We start from the raw sequence: 25,516 nt of genomic DNA on the forward strand, positions 1-25,516 counted from the left end.
ATGTTTTATTCAACTGTTTTTTATATATTAAAAAACAACTTCATTTTTATTTTTACTAAAAAGTTGTGTCCAAACTTTCAACAAATTTGGCAAACTTGTTGCATATCATAAATTTATTAGATTGCTTGGTTATGTTCCTAGTTTAAAATCAATAAAATTAATTAAACTAAAATACTCAATGTTTAACTCTATTGTACATTCTTAACCTATTATTTGGTTGGGATGATTTTGAGAAGAAAGAAGAAGGGGTAATGTTTCTGGTTTTTCCATAAGAGAACTGAGAAAACGTTATAGAATGTCTCGCCTTCAATTGTTTTTCCTCACATTACTAAAGAAAGTGAAAAGTAGGGATGGCAATAAGCACAAGCGGGTATGGGTAGTAGCTACCCGCTACCCATTTCGAAATAGGAAAGCAATACCCATACCCGCCCGTATCTGTACGGGTTTTTCGGGGTAGTTCCAGATACCCGCGGGTTTCCTATATTTTCATTGAATTCCTAATTTCCTACTCTATTATGTTTCAAATGAGATGAAACTTAATTATTTTTATGCCTTTTGATTGAATATTTGGCAAAAATGCTAAATCTACTGACGTTTTCTGTTTTTTGTGATTTGCTATTCTCATTTACTTAATAAAAAGTATATATTTTTATTTGCAAGACATGCGTGTTTTTACACATGTAATAATATTTGTAGGGTATTTCACCACCAAATCCAATAAAAGATGTAAGCAAGGTAAAAAGATATGAACAAAATAAAAGGAAAAAATGTATATAGTGCAATAAAATGTTATGATAGTGTACCTTTTATTTTAGTTAAAAATAATATATTAATCATATGCATAAAAGGTACCCACGAGCACGAGTATAATAATACTCATACTCGCCCGTATGTACTATGTTTATTTTAAAAACATGTTTTTAGAACATGCATATACCTATGGGTACAGTGTTTTTTGTCATCCCTAGTGAAAAGGGAGAGTTTTAAATTGTGTAATAACAATTCTACCAAATGTTTTACAAAGTCATAATCACTTAAAAATGGAAAACATGGATGCTTCATGCTTGCATCCGTTTATTAAAATAATAGTATTTAATATGTAGATATTATATTAAATAAATTTATAACAAATTAATATATGTCTTCATTTATTGGTTATAATAATAAATTCATTTAAATTATAATTTAGTTCTAAAGCCATTATGATAAGAGTATATATAAGAAGATATTATATTTACTTACCTTTTCTTTTTCTTATACCAAATAACTCTTAAATTTTGTCTTCTTTCTCATCATTTATCTCTAGCCAAACTATTCTATTCCGGTCATAAGGTTGTAACCAGCATCTCTCCAACCCATCCTTATAGTCCATTAGCTTGGTCATCTCCGACTGTTCTACTCCGGTCATCAGGTTGTAACCAGCATCTCTCCAACCCATCCTTATAGTCCACCAGCTCGGTCATCCCCGACCAACCTGGTAGACTAGGAGCAACTGTTCCATCTCGATCATAACTAGGCAATTGACCATGGGTCCGAGCATAACGTCTATTGCCTACATAACCTCCCTTGCCTGCCTTAAGTAGGTTCCCTCGTGGTAGAAACTATAAGAGCTTCCGACATAGCATTAAATGCTCCTGACATAACATTTAATGCTCATGGTGTAGCATTTAATGCGTCTCCGACTCACCATTTAATGCGCCACTGACCCGTCTTCAATGTCAGATAATAGATCGTCTGCCATGCCGCCTTCACATTCAGTCTATCCTGACAATTCGGCCAGAGCGGATTCGTAGGACAAGAAAGGATGATCTGAGTACGTTCTTTATGTCTGTTAGATGCTGACCAATGGCTAGATGCCAACTCAACATTCACAACGCTCTATAAATAGGAGACCACACAAGGAATATAATTAATTATCATTCTTTCATTTATTGCTACACTTATTGCTCTAACCTCTCTTTTATTTACTCTCATTCTCTATCTAGAATACATTACTAACTTGATCGTCGGAGAACCTTTTTAGGTACCTCTCCCGGCAGATTTTTACGATCATCCGACCAAGTCTCATGCTCTTTGGCACATTCCCGACCACTCATCATCAGCTCCCAACCATCCGTCCTCCACTCCTGATCGTCCACTCCCAACAACAAACGTTTTTTCATCTTCTTTATTTCAGTTTTTTCCCTCAACCGAAGAAAATACAAGATAAATTAGTTAACAACTAATTGTCACTAAAGTCTAACACATTAATTAGCCTTTTATTCTTGTCCACCATATCTATATATGCATAGAATAAAAAATAGTTTTATTTTCTTTCCTAATGTCCTGGCTTGTACTTCTATCACTGCTACCTATATAACATGATTTAATTTGATGAATTTTTAATTGTTTATTTTACCTATGTGTTTTTTTTGTTTTCCACGAGTATCCTCGCACTAGAGGCAATCCTGTCCGAGTCAGGAACATTCACAGGTACGTGGGCTAACTCTCCCAATATACATTTTTTCAATCAATAAGACTCGAATCTAAGACCTTGCTTAAGGGGAATCAATGATGTATCACATGAATCAACGCCCGTTGGTTTATACCTATGTGTTTTGAAGATGTTATTAGAAAGAGATTTAATCCATTTAAAGATAGAAACATTATGAGAATGAATACAATTTTAAAGTTTTCTTAATGTTTAATTTGTGTTCAATGCATTGCCGGCACTTAAAGTTCCCCTTAGAATTCAGGAAGTAAGTTGATAACTCCTTGAAAGCTGGACTTATTTTCTTCAATACTGTTGCTGCCTGCAGCAGAAATGGCTCTTCAAATGTTGGAATTAATGGCTTTGAAAATTAGGGGACTTATTATTCTTGTTAGTTGTTAACAAGTTTCACTAGTTGAAATAAACTATATATTAATGCTAATGTTGGTCATGCCTTGAGTTGCTGTACACATGTTCCTTGACAGGTGAAGTATGAAGATAAATCTTCTTTACCAACTAACATGTATCATTAATAAATTAATTTCCATTAAAATTAAGATCAAAATTTTCAATGAGATAATTGTTTTATATTAGTGTCAAATGCAGTAGTACAAAGTATTGAAGATTTTTATTCTGAATCGGTAATAGTTTTGTGTTTCAAAAGTACATTAGAAGTCAATTACTCCTACTAGCTCTTTGATTAATACATTAATAGATGTCTGTTGTGTTTGAAAAGTTTGATTACTTCTGGTAAATGCTTATTTAAATATTAGAACTTTGATTTCTTCTGTATATGCACAAGAAATTTAGACCAACCCATGGTCTGAGACAGTATATCATAAAGAAAATTTCATTTCAAAATTAGGGTACTTTCTATTTGGAATACTTAATTTCAAAATTAGGGTACTTTTTATTTGGAAATTAAGTTGTGAGTATGAATCTTCAAAGCGCTTAAACCCTAACCTAATGCTATACCGTTGATCTTTCATTAGTAATGAATATTTTTAAATTCTTTTAACTGTTAGTCTGTTACGCTCTTCTTTATTATTGTCCAATCGCTAAAGTAAAAAATTATTTAACTAATTTTATATCCTTTAACTATTATTAAGAGAATTAGTACTTAAACGTATAATTCTTTATTCTTACTAATAATTTATATTTTTACTTATATCATATTTTCTTTCTAAAATTAAATTTATCATTATTTTTATTTCTTCTATTTTTTTACTTTCAACCCATATAACTAATGGTTAAGAAAATATTGATCTATAATATGAAATTTATTGAATTATAAAAATGTGGATTAACCGTCAAAATAGTAGTAATATCTATACTATATATAAAGCCAAAACTTGAAATAACTTCTCTCATAGTGTAATTTTTCATTTCCTATATTGCCCTTAACATTATTTAATTTTTACAAAAAACTATATAATCCTAAGCAACTACCACCAATACATTAATTAACCACATATCTCACCTTAAATTAAACATTATCATAAACAAAAAAATATAATATAAAGTACATCGAACACAATAAATACATTTTAATTCACAAAAATGAAATATATAAAAATTGAATATGTAATGTCACACAATATTCACCGGTAGACACGAAGTGCCTATACACACTAGTATATATATATAAAACATTATGTAACTTCTACCATGGTGTAATTTTCACTTCCTGTTTTGCCCTTAATATTATTTAATATTTACAAAAAAATTATATAATCATTAATAACCACCACTAACACATTAATTAATTACATATTTCACATTAAATTGAAGATTATTATAAATACACAAAAAATATAATATAATGTACATCAAACACAATAAATATATTTTATTCTAAAAAATAAAATATATAAAAATTGAATATATAATACTATCCAATATTGTTTGACTTTGTGTCTGTACATACTAGAATAAAGAAAACTTAATTTGAGGTGTGCCAAACCAAAATAAAACATAAAAATTCAACCCTTTCCACCTTTTCCCATAATCAATACTCAAAACCTTTTTGCTGTAACCGTTTCAACATGTTTTTTTCTCCAATTTTGATGTTTTAGAAACTTAAGATATATTTATATTTATTTTTTAATATATGCTTATTTATTATTCATTCTTCTCACTCCCTACTTGTCTATTTTTTATTTAATTTATTTTCGAATTTGAATTAAATAATGATATTTTAGTCAAATTATACAAAAAAATGTACATCAATTAATAATTTTTTAAATTACGATTATAACCTTAAACATAAAAAATATAAATAATGAGTAATATACATATTAGAATATTTGAATTTAAATTTATTATCTGAAAATCTAATTCAGGAATCTACTTCATACATGATTTTTATTGGTATATTAACAAGTATCTTAATGATGTTGTACTGCTTTTAATTTATCTTCTCTTTGAAAATTACTGAACTGAGTAACCCAACGTATCAACGTAGATAACACTAAAAAACATAAAGTAACTTCATCTTGTTGATCTGGGTGAAGGGTCATCGTACATTGACGATGTACTTGTGATTTTTTTTTAAAATCTTAAAAGTCAAAACTTTTACATGTTGGTTATAAAATAGTTTCTTTAAATTGACATTGTTAAATAAAGCATTCAATCAAAATCTTCTGCCCCCGGTTATGATAGTTTAGTTCTTGGTATTTCTATAAATCAAATTAAAAAAGACCCTTGTGAGATGGTAAGTTTTCTGGAATTTATGACCATGAATGTTGGATTATATTGGTAAAAGGAATGAGATCTAAATATAAAGAAATGAATAAAATAAGAGTTGTGTTAATAAGTCTCTTAAAAACATTATTTAAGAGTCTATCCGTATAAGGTCTTATTAGATTGCCAAATAGTCTAAAATATTAAAGTTTTATTATTAATAGCAATACTTATTGAGAGAGTCAGTCACACATTCAAAAAAGTATAAAAACACTCCATAGGATAAAAGGATACCTTAATTATACTAAACAAATTATTATTTAAGGAATATAGAGAAATGTTAGCATCCCAAAATTTAGTGGAGAACTTCTCTAACTAAAAAGATAATATTTGTATCAATATATTATCTATTATTCATGTGTTACTTTTTTGAAAAGTCAATGATTATTAAACATGAACGATGAAAAATACAATAACAATATATTAAACTTATACATGTATCTTTTTCTCAAACAATATAGAATTTCCTTTTTTTCTTCTTTAAAGAATATCCCTTAAGATACTTATGAAAATATTTTGGTTTGAGAATTTGAGTCCAGGTTCATAATCATCTTTTTAGGATGATCCATGCATGTTGAGACCTTTGACTGGAAATGACATTTTTAGCTAAAATGCAAATGAATTGTCTATAGTAAAATCTCTATCCAATGTCTTTCACAAACGTTGAAACTGATAATTAAAATTTGTTTATCTACATATTATTAGAAGCCAACTAGTTATTAATTTTAAATAACTTTTCTCGTTGAAGTTTATATGGGTGTATACATTTCAATGATTGACACGCAAAAGAAAACCCCCTATTTGACTTTTGTATTATATAATTGAAGTCAAAATATGAAGGGTTTAGTATATAAGAAGCCATAATCAAAGAGAAAATATGTGGTGGTAAAAAGCTGTATTGGATCTGTTCAAACAAAAAAAAAGTGTATATTAGGAAGTTCTTCAAAAGATACAATTATGGAAGATCATAAAATCATTTCGGAGTCTAAAGGTTATGAAGAGAATGGTAGCAATAAGGTGATTTTTATTTAATCTATATCATTTTTAGTGTTATGAGTTTTCAATCCATGATAGTTTAATTACTATTTTGCTCTACGTGATTATATAAATCTCTATATATCTATATATTTGAAAGTAGAAATCTATTAGAAAAAATTATATTGATAACAATCTCTCTCAGTTGAGGGTTTAACGCAAAAGAACTAACCCCATAACTAGAAGCACCACCAAAACGAAAAATCAACGTAACCCAAGCAACAAATAAAGGATACAACAAAACCAATTCAAGAAAATAAACCAGCACAAAAGATTTTTATATATAGAGATGATTCTCCTTTTACTACCAAATTAGTGTGGAATTGATTGTGCTTCCCATTATTGAGTCAAACATATCGCATATCTCTGAGAAGTGAGTGGCCTCGAAACAACATAGTAATGGCAGAAAATAGAAGATATGAAGGTACGTCTCATCACTAAAACATGAAATAGTCCTAAATTTTTTGTCACCCATCTACAATCTATACATTCTAGGTGTAAATACATATACATTATATTATTATCATTCATTTAAATTATTTAATTTGAAGAGTCTATGCTAATTGATGAATAATTTTTTATATTACTAAAAGTATCCTGACACCTTCTTGTAAAGAACTAATCTTGTGTGATTGTTCCTCCCAATAAATGTAGCTTCTCAGAATCCTATTATTGATATTTTGGATGTTCGGGGTATCTAGCGATACACTAGTTACACCACTGGACCAACGTATTGTATAAATTTGATATATTGTTAGTATATACATTTTTTTGCCACAATTTAATATACATATAATATTGATAAATTACTATTATTTGGGATTTGATGAAATATGAATTTGAACAACAATTATAGTATGAACTATTTGTTGATATTCAAGAACAAAAAAGTACCGTACCTAATTATGTTAAGAAGCCTATTTATATAAAGTTGTTGACAAGGCCTATAAGAAAAGTCTTAGCTGACCTCTATTTATTTGCACATACCTTCTGGCTCAGTATGAATCTTCATTATGCTGAGAGGTCCAGAGTCAACCCCTGATGAAAACAATATGATTCCTTGGCTTCCTTTTTTATTTAAATTTTACAGTTTTCTTTTATAATTGAGAAGAATGTTCTCCTGGTCATTGATCTTAATTAATTGAACTTCTTTTAAAACAACAACAAATGTTTAGTTGTTTAGTAGTAGAATTGTAATGTAACTATTCAAAAAATAATATGAGTCTTAATGAAAAGTAGTACAGTGTATCAACAAATGCTCACCAATAATTACCATTTTACCCCATTATGTCTTTAATTATCAAAGCATCTCTTATTTACTTATGCTAATTATAGTATTGAATTATCATCTTCAACAAATAGAGAGTAATATATATGTATTGTAAGTGTAAAAATTTATATACAATCACTATATCATCCACTATTTGTTTGGATTTTTTTCAAGAGTCATGGTAATATAGAACTATTGTGATTCTTTGTATTTTGGGGTGTTAAGTTTACTTAGATACATGAATAAATTAAAAAACAAAAAAAATAAGTGAGAGATAGAAAACATTTTATTTGGTGTAAGAGATAGATCTAGAAAGTTAGCAAAGTTTGATATTCAAATAATGGAACTCTTATCATCTTATTTGTCATTATAAGATGCAGGATCAAAAGCTTGAATCAGCAAAAGGTGAAATGGGAGAGGTTATAGAAGAAAACAAGAGGTTGAAGTTCTTATTAGCTAGGCTTTCAAATGATTACCAATCACTTCAAACAAACTTCACTGAAATCCTTATTCAACAAGATAAACAAGAAGAATCTACCAAAGCTACATGCAAAACATCAATGATTCATGAAGAAAGTGATTTTATCACCCTTTCTCTTGGGATCTCATGCACAAATCAACCTTGTAGGGATGAGAAAAAGAATGGCAAAAGAACTGAAAAGAGAAAATTAGATGATGAGGATTTGCATAAAGGACTTGCACTTGGGTTAGATATCAAATTTGATCCTTCAACAACTGAAGCTGAAGTTACAAATAATCATAGCCAACAAAGAAGCTTTGAAAATGAAGAAGGGAAGGGAGAGGAATCATCTGAGATTTGGCCACATAGTAAAGTTATGAACACAATGAAAGCTGAAGATAAAAGTGAAACTTCTCAACATTCTCAGCTTAAGAAGACTAGGGTTTCTATCAGAGCCAGATGTGAGACTCAAACGGTTAGTAACATGTTATATAGGATTGATTTTTATGAAATCCAAAATCAAAACAAAGCAAATTCTAGTGAAAATGGATTAAAATTATAAGAGAAATGCAAATGAAAACATAAGCTATGAAGGTGCAACTTTGTGAAGAAAGTAATTAAAATCAGATTATTAGTATCCTTTATATTGCAGTGTTCTTAGTTTTTGTTAAATTTGTATTCAGATGAATGATGGATGTCAATGGCGAAAATATGGACAAAAAATAGCAAAAGGAAATCCATTCCCCCGAGGTTACTATCGTTGCACTGTATCTCCATCTTGTCCAGTGAGAAAACAGGTACGAGTTCTAGGGTGGTTTTGTATTGGATAACAAACCATTTTTTAATCAAGGGTATTGAACCCTTGAATTATTTTACCCATGAATCACGTTGAATGAATTATGAAACATTATGATAAAACAAATAAGCAAAAAATATGTGACAACTTCTTTAAAGTACATTCTTATGGATAGAACCATTGCAACTTCTATAAATTTGTTAAGTACGATTTGGTTCTTAAATTTTCAGGTACAAAGATGTGCTGAGGATATGTCAATCTTGATTACAACCTATGAAGGAACTCATAATCACCCACTTCCTATTTCAGCCACTGCTATGGCCTCCACAACTTCTGCAGCTGCATCCATGCTTCAATCTCCTTCATTGACTTCATCACAACAACGAGTACCACCTCATTCAGATATAGCCTCAACCATTATCAATTCTAGTGCTGCAAATTACAACCCTAATGCACTAAACTTCTCCACTCACCAAATTTCAAGACCCTATCCATTCTACTTTCCAAACTCCTCCATTTCAACCATAAATTCTCACCCTACAATCACTCTTGACATTACTGCACCACCAACTTCCTCAGGCTTTTCTTACATACCAAAATATTCATCATCAATTACAAGCCTTAACTTTTCCTCTGGTTTTTCTCCTCTACAATCTAGCACTATGGCACAACGCTCATCACCTTGGAGTAGTTATAGTGGTAATGGTAATTACTTCAACAATGGAACACTAACCCAAAATAGAAACCAAGGTGGTAATGTAATAAACACTGGAAAAGAACCATTTCATCAAGGGCATCTACATCAACCTATTTACATGAGCAACCATACAATTTCTCAACAACAATCTGTGCCAGATTCCATTGTTGCTGCAACCAAGGAAATCACAACCAACCAAAAATTTCAATCAGCATTAGCCACAGCTCTCACAACATATGTTGGCAATGGTACTAGGGCAAAAGAAAATGATGTTGCTGAGAGTGAAGCATTGAACTTGAAGCTAAGTGGTGGAGATGTGTCTTTCACTTCTAGTCAAAATGGTATAGGATTTGCATCATCAAGGTACTTGAATTTGCCTTCCTCTTCTCTTAACAAAGTTCAACAAGGAAACTCGGTCAATTTTCACCATCACTAGCAATGTCCAAAAGTGCCTCAGGCTTGTCTTCTAATAGAAGAAACCAGCTAGTGGAGCAAAGGAAGTGAAATAACTTAAGAGCCACTCATCAAGTTAAATTAAGCATATCTGAGTGGGAGCTTAACATAATCTATATGCTACAAAAGAACAAGCATGAAAGTTAAATCTTCAATTTTACAGGTTTTGTTTGTGAAAGAGTTATGTTATTTGTACATCATAATTTGAATATCATATTTGATTTTTTCTAGCTCTCGTGTACTAATTCTATTGTTATTTTATAAACACATTAAGAAAAACTAAAAAATGACAGAAACATTAATTAATACCCTTGCAGTTCTTGACTTGTAACATTAATTTATATGCACAATTGTAATATTTTATATACACAGTAATACTTAAATGGAAACTCTACCAACTTTTGACCTGTAAATCTTTACTATATTTAAAACAGTATTGGTCACGTATTAGTTTATTAATCAAGATGAACTATAACCAGTGGCCAGACTTTGAATTGGAAGATTCATGCTTCATGTTCCAAAACTTCATCAGAAAACAAGTTCTTAAGAAAATATTTTGCTAAATTGAAAGTCAATGTACATCTACATCTTAGGACAAAGAAACGAGAAAATGAGTTATATACTGAAAATGCAAGTATTGATGCGTTAATGATTATGAATTTTAAATAAAAATCATTAATAATAATGTAAAACCCATTATATCCCCTTCTAAAAAGCATTATACTCTAAAGAAAAACCGTGGGGCCATTAATCTCTGTTTTTGTTGATGTCAAGATTATACAAGTATAAAATGGATGAAAACCAATTAGTACTTAACAAATGTTTCAAAAGGTCAGACATATTACTTAAGGGTATGTTTGCGAGTTGAATTTTGAAGAGGAAATTGAATACTTGAAAGACACAAAATACACTTATGAGACAACTCTAAATTCTTTCATTTTCCTTCTTTTCCATCCAAAACTCAACACGCAAACATGTCCTAAAAATTGCTAACAAACTCCAGCAGTCATTAAAAAACCAAACGCAACTGCTTCTCAAATCTTAAGATCACAGAAATAAATCTCTATTGGAAGTTTGAATCCACTTGCATTCACAAACTTACAAGTACATCAAGGTAAGTTCCATCCTTTACCAATTGCTCTCTCTTAATGCTTTCAAACCATTTGACCCGGTGTTCATGCGTTGCAATTTATAAGCATTCTATGAAAATGTTTAGAACTGTGCACTATGCTTGTTTAATGATTTTTATGATTATTCCGGCCAGGTTATCAGCGTTCTTTTAGCAATGATTCTTGAAGCTTTCAAGCTGATGAGGGATAATAAAATTGGTGGTCTTCCTGTAGTTGAGGGTCCAAGGAAAAGAATTGTTGGAAACTTGAGCATAAGAGACATCAGATACTTGCTGCTGAGGCCTGAGCTTTTCTCCAATTTTAGGTAAGACCAAGTAGAAATCATGAACCTGCATGGTAACCATCTTTGGCAATAATTAGGGAGACATATATGGCAATAATTTACAATAACAAAATAAAATTTGAAATGGTTATGGAAGTTTCAGCAATAAAAAAGGGCAATGGAAGGAAGGCATATATAAATGAGAGGATAGTGACACAAATGAGAACAAGTTTAAAAAGAATATTAATCCAACTCTGGTTCATATGATTGTCCCCCTACTATATATGTGAGTATGAAGATTTCTTTATTTAAGGAAAACAAACAAGGGGTACAACTGTGACCATCACACAAGCTTGGAAGAGAAACTGGTTACTCAATTCAAGTATTCTCCTTCAAATCCCTTTATTTGGACTTTCAGGAAGCTTAGTGTGATGGACTTAATGAGCAAAATTGCCTCCTTAAACCAAGAAGCTGGGAAAGTTACTAGACCCATAACATGCAAGCTTGACTCAACACTGTTGAGCTTGATCCATACTCATGCTTCTCAGTCTATTCACAGGATTTATGCAGTAAATGAACAAGAGGAAGCAATTGGAGTCACTACACTGAGAGATGTGATCTCCTGTTTCATCAGGGAGCATTCTTACCATTTTGGTGATTGCTATGGATTTGCACTGAAAGAGATGTTGAATCAGTGATTTGTATGAAAGTTTAAATAGATGTGATGGAGCACTGCAAATGTAACAAGCTCTTTTGTTATCTGAGAAAACATCTCATTTAAAGTTTTTCTGTATAAACAATCCTCATGCAACTTCTATTATGCTAAAGCCTAAGAGTTTGTCCAATCCTTTATCGGTGATCATCCCTCTGATCCTTTCTACTTCCCTCCATCTTCCCAACCCAGCATATATGTTAGACAAAACCACAAGAGGAGCTGGGTTTTCTGGCTCTATACCTAGAAGCTTCATAGCCATTTCTTCCCCAAGATTGGAATCTAGGTAGCTCTTACATGCACCAAGCAAAGATGCATAAACAGAAGCAGGTGGCTCTACCAATTCTTGCACCAGGTCTCGAGCTTCATCCAAACAACCAGATCGACCTAAAAGGTCAACCATGCAACCAAAATGCTCAGGCTTTGGCTGAAAACCATACTCTTTTCTCATCATTTTGAAAACTTGTAATCCTCTATCAACCTGACCGGTGTGGCTGCAAGCAGATAGGACACTAACAAATGTTGCACTGTTTGGTTGAACCATTTCTTCCAGCATTTCATCAAAGATTTCAAAGGCAGACTCATAGTCTCCATTTGTTCCATACCCTCCAATCATTGCATTCCAAAATGCTGGATCATCTGGTTTTGTATCAAACTGATCAAAAGTCCTCCTAGCCCAAGAAGTATGCCCACATTTCATGTACATATCAACTACTGCAGTTGCCAAAAAATCGTCCGTATCAATATCTGCTCTTATAGCATGCCCGTGTATCCCTTTTCCATGCATTAATGCAGATGAATCTGCACACGCTGACAAAAGACTAGTGAGAGTTTTCAAACATGGAGTCACACTAGCAAACTGCATTTTCCGGAAATATTTAAAAGCTTCCACACACAACCCTTGTTGTGCTAAACCACTAATCATGGTGTTCCAAGTTGCTGAATCGGGTTGCAGACCTTCAGACTCTAATTTCTGAAACATATCAACAGCTAACTCACTCTGCGCATTCATCAGCATCCCTGAAATCATGGAGTTCCAAGTGATCAAGTTCCTCCTGTCCCCTTCCATTTCATTGAAGACCTCAAAAGCAGAATACCAAGAACCACACTTGGAATACATATCCACAAGTGCAGTCCCCACCATAACCTCATCCCCGCCGGCTTCAAATTTCACGACAAGCACATGAACCTGCCTTCCAAAACGAAGGCACGACAGGCTAGCACATGCAGAAAGAACTGATGCCAGTGTCACTGAATTGGGTTTATGCTCCAAACCTTCCCTCCTGATCATGTCCTTAAACACATCCAAAACCACACGGGGAACTCCATTCAGCAACAACCCTGATATGAAAGCATTGTAACTAACCACATTCTTCTCAAGCAATCCCTCAAACACCTTCGTCGCAAAAATAATCTCTTCGCAATTCGAATACGCAGTCACAAGCGAGGTAGCAACATAAACATCCGCCAAAACCCCCAACTTCATCGCCAAGCAATGCACCTGCTCAACGTAGTTACTTGCTTCACAAGCAAGAAGCAAACTCGCAACAGTTACCGAGTTCATCCCCAAACTCCCCAACCCAATTCTTCTAAACACCCTTAAAGCATCACCACAACACCCATTCCTTGAAAACCCAGAAAGCAATGCATTAAAAGAAGCCATATTTGGATGAGGCATTTCATCGAACACCTTGAGTGCATCACTGAAATAGCTATGGTTCGAAGCATACATTGAAGTGAGAGCTGTGGAAGCAAAAGGATCTGATTGGAAACCAGTTTTGAGGAGAAGGGCATGGAGGATTTGGCCATAGGAAGGTTTACAGAGCTTGGCGCATGCTTTGAGGAGTGGTGGGAAGGTGAAAGAGTGAGTAGCGTAGTTTGAGGAAGAGTGGAGTTGAGAAAATAAGTAGAGAGCTTCTTTGAATAAGCCATTTGATACAAGTTTGGTTAGTGTTGTGTCTCGAGTCATGGAATGGTGTAGCACCAAACGCCTTCGCTTTGCTCATGTGATGTGACTTTCATTATGATGGGAGGAACCTGTTTTGTCCAGTATTCTTAATAGTTAATCAAAGGATACTAGTATAGTATAAATGGTATAGTGATTCACTAATTAAATCGCATACCGGTAAAATTAGTAAAAAAATATAATATATTATTATTAATGTTGAGAAATTAATAAAAAAATAAATATTTTTTCAATTTCATTAAAAAATTAATTTTAAATAAAAACTGGCCGTATGACCGATATGATTCAATTGAAAACCGGCCGGTATGACTGGTTTTGACCGGTTTTGGCCAGTTTTAACCGGTATAATTATATGACCGGTATAATTAATATACCATACCAATATTAATACCAGTTTACTGGTTTACCGGTTAAACCAGCCGACACAAACCGGTTTTAATAACATTGATATAAACTAAGATAATTATAAAATATGTTAGATTAACTTTTGAGTCTCATGTACAAATTTAGGCACCAACATTTATTTGCATGGGAGTGATTCACTTGAACAAAATATACATCAATAATTAATTTTCAATCCTAACTACGTAATGGATAATAAGACTTATATTTATTGTTTTAACAGTTTTTATATAAGAATTGTTTTCACTGAGGTCGATCCCTATTGGTATTATTTCTTTTGAAAAAAGTTAACGTTAAATAAATAATAAATGATAGAGTGAAAATATATAAAACTCATATAATACATATATTCTTTCTCTTAACTTTTTTTAATGGGTAAAAATTAAGTTCTATTTAAAATGAAGTTTATAAAGTATATAATAAAAAATAATAATTATAATAAGAAAAAAAATATATATATATATGTATATTAAGACGTGTACTCACTTGAAGGTAAGTGTGTTTAATGAATAATAATGCTCTTTATTTTTTAAAAACTGTATACCGCAGACTAATCACATTTGTGATTATAGAATTATAACATGGGAAAATTATACCAGGAGTATGGTAACTTATAATTGACAAATGATCTCTATCATTTATAAACAAATATTCTAAGTCTTGACGCATAGATGTTTATTTCTAATATTTTTAATAATATTATATGTGATTCTAAATATAATTAGTTAATATTATCAATTGCTATTCTAGCATAATGTTACTGTTAATTATCTACATTTCTTAGTTTTTGCTTGAATGAATACATAACATAAAATTTTAAATATTTTTTATTCTTATATATTTATATTTAAAACTTTAAATTACTTACAAATATAAAATTATACACATTGGATAAAGTAGATTTCCCTTGAGAAGATGTCATGACTCTTAAGCTTATAACAGTTATATGCATAGTTATAAAAACCATATTGTACCGGCCGGTTCAATCAGAAAATTGGTAAATCGGGCCTCTAACCGGTACGGTACAGATGTTGAACTGCCAAGTATTAAAATCGGTCAAAAACCAGTGAACCGGCCGGTATTTTACTAAACCGGCAGGTTTATACACATATTTTTTTTAAAAAAAAAACTTAAAAACTTAAAAATCCATTACAAGGTGACCTACCTTTCCAACCCTTCAAGGCACATACTTCCAAGACATACTTAGATTACACCTTTTGGTTCCTAACGTGACATTTTTGTAATCTTGGAGTACTGTCTGAAGATAAGATTTGGTAGAAAAGTATAATATTCATATGAGACAACTTTGACTCATTGGTGTGAAATGTTAAAACTCCAAATTTATTTGTTTTGTAGAGTGAGTTGTGAACTTATGTCATTTATTTATATTTGATTTATATTTTGCGGTTGTTAAGTGATACTTTTGGATTGATATAGGTTCGGTTTAACCGGCATGCGGTTTAATTACTGAACCACTGGTTGAACCACTATATCAGTACCCTGACCGATTTGATAATCGATACGGTTTTAACAACATTGGTTATATGTGATAAGGTGTTCATCAATTTTTTTTTAAATATGTGTTGGTTTTGATATTTTGTGGGTCTTGTGAGTAAAAAATTTAGGCACCTAATTTAATTTTATCAAATAATTATTACAATTGCAAAATTGACCACTTAAAAAAAGGTGATGGTAAAAAATTGTATATCAAATAATTTAATTACATAATATTATTACCATAAAAGTTTCATAATCGTAAGAACATAAAATGTATTTTTCTAAATTCGATTATTGTTACTTATTAGAGACTTAAGTCCAATATTCTTTGAGTTATCTTCTTACTGAGCGTTAAATATATCATATATTTCTCGCTCCAGGTCACACTCTTATTTCAGTTATAATATGATGATATAAAGCATTGATAATTATAAGTGACAAAATATTGAACAAATTTATGCTAGAGTATAATAATTAACAACATAATAAATTTTAAAAAGAATAAAAACAATTGCATAGTTGTCACTAGGGCTGAAAATGAGTCGAATTGAGTCGAACCAGAGTTCAGCTTGGTTCAGTTTGATAAGGATTGGTTTGGCTCGAAACTCGACTTGAGTTTGATACGAGTTATTTTTTTAGCTCGAGTTCGGTTCGCTTAAAATTCGCGAACTGTTCGGCTCAGTTCAATTGGTTCATTTGGACAGCTTAAATAGTTAATTAATTTTTTTTGTATCCAACTCGAGTTTGGTTCGTTTATTTAACGAGCTCAATTTCCAGCTCAAGTTTGGCTCATTTGGTTCATGAACCAAATTTATCGAGCTAAATAACGAATCGAACTTCGAACGAATACCGAGTTGGTTCAGTTCATTGTCAGCCCTAGTTGTCACATAGAGATAAAATTAGTTGTATAGGAAAAATAAATTTTTAGGCTGCTATTAATCATGGACCATGTGTTACGCACTTGCTGCACACCATCACGAGCAAAACTTGGTTGATTATTTAAAATTAGAAGCTAGAGAGAAATCTAGAATATCATTATTTTGTGTATTTGCTTCCCATATGTCATGACCTCGTGAAAACATTCACATCTTCTAATGTCTTTCTTGATATGTTTGTTAAGATCATCTCTTAGGAAAATCTTTTCGTCTAAAGGTATTTCATGAACAACACATTTCAAATCCTTTCAAAATTTTATCTTGTGATGTCCCTCTAGCATATACTAGATTGCATAAGCATTCATCAAAATAAAATTTTATTTCTTTATACAAACTTTAAGATTATGATCATATTTCCTATTATTTTTATACTAATCCCATTTTTCAATTATACCAATCCCATTTCCCTATCTTATTTCATGTATGTGCAACAACTTAAAACCTCATACATCTAATTTCATTGTCTTTTCATCAACCACTTATATATTCTAGGCAAATAAAATTAATATTCACCCCAATTAGCTTCTATACTATTTCCATGGATTTTTCTATAAGGGCGTGTATTTTATGATCAATCTAGTATCATATACTAGTGAACTAACTTCTTTACATGCATCATTCACATAAATGCAAGAATTGTTGATTATTTTTTAATACTTTTAGTCGATGATGAAAGAAAGATTTGTAAGAAGATATAACATTACTCATTTATGAATCTATAGTTAAATAGTTGAGTGTTAGATTAATAAGTTAACCATTAAGAGTGAAGATAATAACTAAGTAACTTGATTAACTACTATCTAAATATCTAATACTAATGATTAATGACAGATGTTAAAAAAGTAGTGACTTATGCTCTACCAAAACTCTTCCTTCTACCAAAAACCGTAACTTTTTCTTCAATTCTCTTCATGTTCACTCTCCCAACTCTGATCTTCATACGCATTCTCCTCTACTCAACCATTTCTTCACCTATGGTGGATGCTTTGGGATCCTGATCATCCATTTTCAGGTTCTGGGACTCTGATGTTGTTTCTCTTAGCTTGGTTTTACTTGGGGTAGTTTTTTTTGTTGTTTTTTTTATCTCATTTGTAAAAAAGCTCTCGTTTTTATGTTGGGTTTTGCTGATTTAAACTTGGGTGTTATTTGTAAGAAAAATGTGAAGTTGACTAACTCCTAAGGTTAGTGCTGTTCAGAATTAATTGCAGTTCCAAGGTTTCTATTTAAGTTCCTTTTGACTTTGTAGTTATAGTTGTTGCCTGTATTTGAAAATAAATAAGCAGTGAGATTTGGTTTTTGGATTTCTTAATTCCTTTATAGTATTTTCTGTGCATGACTTCTAACTAGGTGTGGTTTTATGGCATGCCACTACTGTCTTAGTTAATGTATACTTTAACTTGAAAATGGATATATGTCATGCTGTCCATGAAAAGAAGCCCCTTTATTTAATTGATTTATTATTGGAATAAATCTCAATTTGGTCCTCAGAAGATTTTCGGAACATTTGGTGCTCGAAAGATTAACAACATTAAATGTTTCCGAAATGATGAATTTTGATCTTCTTATAAGAGATTAATTTGGTGTAAATGGTAACTTGTAGTCTATTTTGATGTCCAAAAAAGTTCCTCAAATTGATGTGATAGTGATTCCATCACCAAATTGATGGTTTGCAAAAAAATTTGGGAACCAAACTTGGGGTTCACTGTTTATTTTTTCTTATTTTATGTTCGGTTATTTGATTTAGTTAGTTTCTCCTAATTAAAATGTAATTGAGGTTCAATTGTCCGTGCTTCTTGCAGATTTTGATGCTTGAATTCTGAGTTTTATATAGTATTTATCTTTGCCGTGATGGGAAAAGGAAGAAGTCCTGGGAAATGGTTCAAGAACTTACTCTCGAGGAAGAAATCATCATCAAAGTATAAATCATCGAAGAAGGATGATATTTTGGTAAGTGTTTTGTTGATTGACACCCATTTGTGTGTACTTTTGTTATATAAAATCATTGTGTATTGTCTATGTTATAAAAGAAAGTATGGAAGGAACAAAATCTCATTGTTGTTAACTATAGGCTGTAAGTACTTAGACTTTTGAATTCTGCAAGTTGTAATTCTTATTTTAATTTGTATAAAGAAACCTTCGGATAACAAGGATGAGCTGCGATCTTCTGACTTAACCGTGTCTGATCAAATTGCGGATTCTTTGGTGATACCCTCGCCAATTTCTGGAGCCAATGCTACTAAAGTAGTACTTTCAGAGAAGGAAGTAGTTTCTAGTTCATCGCATGACAATGATATTATTTCAGCTGGGGATGAAGAGGTTCATGCAAAAGCTGTTGCTAATTTTGGATCGCAGGAGGATCTTGAGAAACTCAGGCTAACAGATGCCGCTACAACAGTTCAAGCTGCTTCTAAAGGCTATCAGGTAACCGATAACTCATCATCAAAGTCTGAATCATCGAAGAAGGATGATATTTTGGTAAGTATTTTGTTGATTGACACCCATTTGTGTTTACTTTTGTTATGTGAAATCATTGTGCATTGTCTAAAAGAAAGCATGGAAGGAAAAAATGTCATTGTTGTTACCTATAGGCTATAAGTACTTAGAGTTTTGAATTCTGCAAGTTGTAATTGTTATTTTAATTTGTGTAAAGAAACCTTCGGATAACAAGGATGAGCTGCAATCTTCTGACTTAACCGTGTCTGATCAAATTGCGGATTCTTTGATGATACCCTCACCAATTTCTGGAGCTAATGCTTCTAAAGGAGTGCTCTCAGAGAAGGAAGTAATTACTGGGTCATTGCATGACAAGGATATTATTTCAGCTGGGGATGAAGAGGTTCATGCAAAAGCTGTTGCTAATTTTGGATCGCAGGAGGATGTTGAGAAACTCAGGCTAACAGATGCAGCTACAACAGTTGAAGCTGCTTCTAAAGGCTATCAGGTAATCAATAACACATCATCAAAGTCTGAATCATCGAAGAAGGATGATATTTTGGTAAGTATTTTGTTGATTGACACTCGTATATGTTTACTTTTGTTATGTAAAATCATTGTGTATTGTCTAAAATAAAGTATGGAAGGATCAAAATCTCATTGTTGTTACCTATAGTCTGTAAGTACTTTAGACTATTGAATTCTGCAAGTTGTAATTGTTATTTTAATTTTTATAAAGAAACCTTCGGATAACAAGGATGAGCTGCGATCTTCTGACTTAACCATGTCTGATCAAATTGCGGATTCTTTGGTGATAGCCTCACCAATTTCTGGAGCTAATGCTACTAAAGGAGTGCTTTCAGAGAAGGAAGTAATTACTAGTTCATCGCATGACAATGATATTATTTCAGCTGGGGATGAAGAGGCTCATGCACAAGCTGTTGTTAGTTTTGGATCTCAGGAGGATCTTGAGAAACTCGGGCTAACAGATGCCGCTACAACAGTTCAAGCTGCTTCTAGAGGCTATCAGGTAATCACTTACTTATAATTATACAGTCCTGTTATGGTAGCTGATATATCTCAGTTATAATCATTCGAAGACATCACAAGCATTCCATACCTGACTGCAATTAAAATGTTGACAGTTACCAATGCAACCTGTTATTTCAGTTTTAATTTTTAAAATTCAGTTGTACAAAAATGGAAAATGTTATGTATTCCATTTGTAGTTATAACCTTGTCTATCCATCATTTTGTTAATGCATTCTATTTTAAAATTCTCTCATAATATATTTTATTAAAAATATATACAATTTATAAGATATCAAATGCAAGTTTCCTAAGCATTTATTCATCATCTGCAAAATTTATTTATATACGTTTAATGAGTTAATGAAAGAGGGCGAGCCTTGACATAATGGTAAGGTTGTTTGCCTTATGACCTTGTGGTGGTTCAGATCCTGAAAAAATCTCTTCGCTTGCGAGGGTAAGGCTGCACATGTTTACCCTCCATATGACCCGCCAGGTGGGAGCCTCGAGTATTGAGCTGTCTTTTTTTATGTTTAATGAATTAATAAATGCTTTTAAGTAATTCCTGTTAACTTCATTGAAGGCTCGTCTGACATTTCAAACACAAAAAGGTATCATACAACTGCAAGCTCTTATTCGTGGCCACTTGGTTAGAAGACAAGCCGTTTCTGCTTATCACTGTGTGAAGGGAATAGTTAAATTTCAAGCATTGGTTCGTGGTTACAATGTTAGGCGTTCTGATATTGGGCTTGCTGTACTGAAAATTCGTAAGGTACATGTTATTGATCCAATTCAATCAATGCAATAATCCATATCAAAAGGTGTTTCCTATCACACCATTGGTATGTTCTAGAACATTAGAACATGTTCCATGACATAGATGAAAAGGCGAAACTCATCAATTGCATTCTCCCTACCCTTCTATTACTTCACTAACTGCTTCTTCAACATTTTTTTTGTTAGGACCCGAAATGTTCAAATTCTATTGGAGTAATCACAACAACACAGTCAGAAAAGCTGTGTGATATTGTCTTTGTTCGCAAGGTAGGAACTTCTGTTTTAATGCATTGTAGACAGAGTAAATAGATTCTTTTAGGTACTTCAAATATCTGAAGAAGTTGTTCCAGTTAACTGAAAATGCTCATATTATTTATCACCTAATATTTACGTCTATGGAAGTTTTCTTCCCTTGATTTATTAAGATGTTTTGTGTTTTTTACTTGCTCCTAATATCAAGCTACCTTTTATGTTGTCAGCAGTAGTACTTATTGCCTTAAATGAGAAAACAATTGCTCAACTTTTGGGCTCCTAAAATTGTCTCATGTTATATGTCTTGTGATATTAGATGGATTTAGATATAAGTGATTTGACAATGGACATGAATTATGCTAGAAAGTTACGGCGTTGTTTGAGCTGACCCCACCTAGTTGGAACACGGCTTTGTTTTAACTGTATTTCTAGGTTCATGACCTTGTTTACCCCACATTTTATATGCAGTATATGTTTCAATTCAATTCTCTTTATCATTTAATACTCAAGGAATTTTCAAATTGTCTGTCTTTTCTAAGCATCATGGAGAACGACATCTATGTGCACTGATAGTTTGGGTGACAGGCTATGTTTGGTCACTGGACTAGTTAACCTTGTATTTGAATGTTGATTGTAAGTTGGTAACTCTTAGCATTGTACCAAATTGGCACTCTTTTATTGATATGATTCAAGAATTTGAATTGTATAATAAAGATTGTGAACAAATGGTGTATTTTCTTTTATTTCTCCATTTTAGTTCTTATTCTTTTGAAGGTAATTAGTCACACATTATAAATTTGGTTTTTGATAAAAACTTGTTACATTCAGTATCCATTTCAGCTTTTGGCTTCATCATCTGTAGCAGTTCCTCTATCTCTCAGATTTTATCATGGAGACCCTAATCTGGCTAAGGAGTGGCTTTCTCGCTGGACAAGGTCACACTTTTGGCCACCTCTTCCAGAACTGAATAAGAAACTTGACTCTCTGTCTAATGACAAAAATGGCAGTCATCGAACAGTTGAAAAGGGACAAATTAAAAGAAATACCCGGAAATCTCCTTCTGTAAAAGCTGGCGATGGATCAGGTTCAGGTTCTGGTTCTAGTAAATATAAACAGCACCTCAAAAAGGATTCAAACCGTCTGTTGCTTTCAGCTCAGGAACATCCACGTAAGGAAATTGAGAAAAGTAGTTCTGTTAAATCTCGGCTGGAGTCTGTTTCTGATAGAGCTGAGGTTGTTGATGAGAAAAGAAAGCACAGCACTAGGAAAAATTCAGGTCATACTGTGAGTGATGTTTCAAAGTTGGGCTCAAGTGCCTCTTCAGAGAAAATGAAAGATTTGGCAGTCTCAAAAGCAAAAGATTTGGCAGTTTCAAAAGCAAAAGATTTGGCTGTGTCCAAAGCAAAAGATTTAGCAGTGTCAAAAGCAAAAGATTTGGCAGTGTCAAAATCAAAAGAGTCTGATCCTGAGAAAAGTCTAGGACAGCAAGTAGAGTACAAGCATGATAATCAGCCACACGGTGATCCCTTTGCTCTCTCGAAGACTAGCGTGATAAATGTTACAGATGAAGGAACAATAGATGTTTTAGATCATACTGTCACAGAGGTTTCAAAGTTGGACCAACGTGTCTCCTCAGAGAAAATGACAGATTTGGCAGTTTCAAATTCAAAAGAGTCTGACCCTGACAAAAGTCCCAGACAACATGTGGGAGACAAGCTTGATAATGACCCACATGATAATTCTATGGATTTCTTGCAGCAGAGCGTGATGAATAATTATATAGATGAAGCAATTCAAGGAGTCAGTGAGGAACTGAGTGGTGGTGGTAGTGACAATTATGTCAGCAACAATTACCAAAGACGAGCTTCGCTACCCGCTAATTTTAATGATCAAGATAATGATTCACAAAACACTCCAAGACTACCCAGCTATATGGCTCCTACTGAGTCTGCAAAAGCTAGGATAAGAGCACAAGGCTCTCCAAGGTCGGCTTCTGCTTTTGTAGACAATAACAGTGTAACCAGACGACTTTCACTCTCATCGTCACTTAATGCCAACTCAGATTCATTTTCTCCAAGATCTGAAAGACTGGTTATAAGTGGCAGAGGAGGGATAAGAACTGATAGATCTCTCTCATCTTTAAGAGATGGGAATGGGACTGGTAAGCATTTACTATCTCATTTATTAATAGGCTAAAGCTCTAGTTCGAATATTTTTGCCTTTTTTTCAATTGATTGCGAATTTTTGTAGATATATTTTTGCAGTACAATACACTAGCATGCAACCAAATATCTTTGTACTGAAATGCATGCTCAATATAAATTCTCATAGAGTCTTTTGGGTTGTTAACTTGTTGTTGAAGCTTTACTGTTTCCATTAATAACTTTGTTCTTTGGATATTATTTATTGCAGAGAAGTTGATCCAACCTCGATGGAGAAGGTGATTTTACATAATCTTTCAGAACTAAGATACTTGAAGGAGGTAAAAATTAATAGAGTAAAAACTATGCTTTACATTTCTGTACTCATCATTATTATTTGTGGTTAGAGATACAGAAGAGTGATAATATTTGTGATCAGGGTTTTGTATACAATTTGTTTTTAGTAAGGAGTACTTTGGTTTGGTGAGTATATATCAAATTTTCAGCCTTTGTGGTGTTGTTCAAACAATTATTTCAATGAATGTCATATCAAATTTATATTTAGTAATGCTACATCCTAATATTTTTGCAAAGGTTATAATTTATGAATAAACAATGTGAAAGAAACCCAAATCACAGTGGCAATTAATAGGATAGATGATGTAATCTTAATATCTTATTTAAACTTTATTTTGGCCTGCTTCATAAAGTTTTTTCAAAAAATATAACTAAATAAGTTAGACTTGATCTTTTTTATCTGTGTTGTATTTTTGTAGCTATAGTTATGAGACTAATCTTCAATTCGGGGGATTATTACCAAAATAATGACTCTTGAATTTCAACCTCTAAGTCTGTAACACCATAATTAAGGTTGTCTAGAAGCTTAATTCACTTCAAGCATGATTATATAAGAAAGTAGAATAGCCAATAATGTGCAAATAGAATAGCCAATAATGTGGGCACACATTGTAAGAAAGTAGTAGTTTTCCCCAGTATTTGTTTTTGTTAAAACCATATAAACATGCTGACGTAACATCACATAATTAGTCCAAATTATTGACTTCAACAACCATGATTTATGCCACACCAGCATTGTTTTTAGACAATGTGTAAATAAATAATAATGAAATTTTGTTGTATCTAGAGATATTAACGGATTTTCAAATCCAAATTGATACAAATATATGTACATATGAACTGATACAAAGGTGTTGATGTTTACTAAAGTCAATCTTGTATTTTATAGTGATAGATTAATTGAATGTCAAAGTTATCAAATGTGTTCTTGTAATCAATATTGTTATTGGTCTGTTATTATTGGGCACTACTCATATGCGTGTTATTAATGAATTCTGTTTATGAGCAGGTTTAACCCACTATATTCTTTATATATACGGAAGAGTTCCCCATTCCAAATTACACTTTACTGCTTATAATTGCCTATTGAGTTGGATTTTGATAATGAAAAAGGTGAAACGCCAAAACAAAATCACAATTTCATTTAAGGAGATAATTTTATGGATTTAATATGAGTACACTTACGGTGTAAGTATTATTTACATTGTCAGGAAATCATCTATCATCGATTTATTAACTATTATTGTAACGCCCCGAAAAATACTCTTTATTTAATACGCGGAAAAGTGAGTAAATTTTTTTTTTGAATTGGTGATATAAAATTGTTTCCTTTTAAAAACCTTTTTTTCCGGGACATCACTTTAAGTAACATATAACGCGGAAATCAAAACCGGTTACCTAACGGTAACTGAAATGGTACAACATTTCCTGAATATACATATCCAACAAGAAAGGGCGGAAATATTAATCATCGCCAAAAGACACTAAACAAAGACATGAACACGATGAATCCGTCAGTATTTCAAAAGTCACAAAACGATAAGCAACTCCTAGTGGCTAACTCCAAAGCTAGGTATTGCCTCTCCTCAATTCTTCATGCCCCCTCCTGGAACATCACAGACGAGTAGCTCCAAATCCGAGCAAAGCTGTCTATCCGACGAGCACACGTCCGAAAAGCAAGCAATAGAAAAGAAGAGAAA

At 32.3% G+C, this 25,516-nt stretch overlaps 4 protein-coding genes across 15 annotated transcripts; 3 read left to right on the top strand and 1 right to left on the bottom strand.

The window, feature by feature from the left end:
- Positions 1–6,110: 6,110 nt before the first annotated feature.
- LOC109339108 (probable WRKY transcription factor 36) lies at positions 6,111–10,144 on the top strand. Its single transcript, XM_019576485.1, has 4 exons — positions 6,111–6,229; positions 7,898–8,452; positions 8,661–8,774; positions 9,004–10,144. Exons 1-4 carry the CDS (start codon positions 6,170–6,172, stop codon positions 9,904–9,906), a joined length of 1,632 nt encoding a protein of 543 aa, XP_019432030.1. The 5' UTR covers positions 6,111–6,169; the 3' UTR covers positions 9,907–10,144.
- Positions 10,145–10,792: 648 nt separating this feature from the next.
- Positions 10,793–12,035, top strand: LOC109339105 (SNF1-related protein kinase regulatory subunit gamma-1-like). The gene is made up of 2 exons (XM_019576479.1): positions 10,793–11,357; positions 11,734–12,035. The coding sequence occupies exons 1-2, from the start codon at positions 11,209–11,211 to the stop codon at positions 12,011–12,013; spliced, it is 429 nt and encodes a 142-aa protein (XP_019432024.1). The 5' UTR covers positions 10,793–11,208; the 3' UTR covers positions 12,014–12,035.
- A 17-nt stretch (positions 12,036–12,052) lies between these two features.
- LOC109339104 (pentatricopeptide repeat-containing protein At2g02750) lies at positions 12,053–14,071 on the bottom strand. Its single transcript, XM_019576478.1, has one exon. It carries the CDS (start codon positions 13,994–13,996, stop codon positions 12,119–12,121), a length of 1,878 nt encoding a protein of 625 aa, XP_019432023.1. The 5' UTR covers positions 13,997–14,071; the 3' UTR covers positions 12,053–12,118.
- Positions 14,072–17,556: 3,485 nt separating this feature from the next.
- Positions 17,557–23,981, top strand: LOC109339109 (protein IQ-DOMAIN 31-like). Of its 12 annotated transcripts, XM_019576492.1 has the most exons (10): positions 17,559–17,839; positions 18,627–18,774; positions 18,958–19,302; positions 19,478–19,822; positions 20,000–20,290; positions 20,873–21,061; positions 21,253–21,333; positions 22,147–22,687; positions 22,736–23,482; positions 23,731–23,981. In XM_019576492.1, the coding sequence occupies exons 2-10, from the start codon at positions 18,676–18,678 to the stop codon at positions 23,760–23,762; spliced, it is 2,670 nt and encodes an 889-aa protein (XP_019432037.1). In that variant the 5' UTR covers positions 17,559–17,839; positions 18,627–18,675; the 3' UTR covers positions 23,763–23,981. The 12 variants fall into 12 exon arrangements, with proteins under 12 accessions (XP_019432041.1, XP_019432042.1, XP_019432037.1 ...); XM_019576486.1 differs by having other exon boundaries at positions 17,560–17,839; positions 22,147–23,482; XM_019576495.1 differs by having other exon boundaries at positions 17,560–17,839; positions 18,958–19,248; positions 22,147–23,482.
- Positions 23,982–25,516: the final 1,535 nt, after the last annotated feature.

The sequence above is a fragment of the Lupinus angustifolius genome, unplaced genomic scaffold (genome assembly GCF_001865875.1).
Source record: "Lupinus angustifolius cultivar Tanjil unplaced genomic scaffold, LupAngTanjil_v1.0 Scaffold_58_2, whole genome shotgun sequence".
Lineage (NCBI taxonomy): Eukaryota > Viridiplantae > Streptophyta > Magnoliopsida > Fabales > Fabaceae > Lupinus > Lupinus angustifolius.

Bases quoted from the DNA above. Each gene is read 5' to 3' on its own strand.
- LOC109339109 (XM_019576486.1), top strand. From the start codon at position 18,676: ATGGGAAAAGGAAGAAGTCCTGGGAAATGGTTCAAGAACTTACTCTCG. The intron at 19,303-19,477 runs GTAAGTATTTTG...ATTTGTGTAAAG, and splicing joins CGAAGAAGGATGATATTTTG to AAACCTTCGGATAACAAGGA. The intron at 21,334-22,146 runs GTAGGAACTTCT...TGTTACATTCAG, and splicing joins ATATTGTCTTTGTTCGCAAG to TATCCATTTCAGCTTTTGGC.
- LOC109339104 (XM_019576478.1), bottom strand. From the start codon at position 13,996: ATGACTCGAGACACAACACTAACCAAACTTGTATCAAATGGCTTATTC.
- LOC109339105 (XM_019576479.1), top strand. From the start codon at position 11,209: ATGATTCTTGAAGCTTTCAAGCTGATGAGGGATAATAAAATTGGTGGT. The intron at 11,358-11,733 runs GTAAGACCAAGT...TTGGACTTTCAG, and splicing joins GAGCTTTTCTCCAATTTTAG to GAAGCTTAGTGTGATGGACT.
- LOC109339108 (XM_019576485.1), top strand. From the start codon at position 6,170: ATGGAAGATCATAAAATCATTTCGGAGTCTAAAGGTTATGAAGAGAAT. The intron at 8,453-8,660 runs GTTAGTAACATG...ATTTGTATTCAG, and splicing joins CCAGATGTGAGACTCAAACG to ATGAATGATGGATGTCAATG. The intron at 8,775-9,003 runs GTACGAGTTCTA...TTAAATTTTCAG, and splicing joins CTTGTCCAGTGAGAAAACAG to GTACAAAGATGTGCTGAGGA.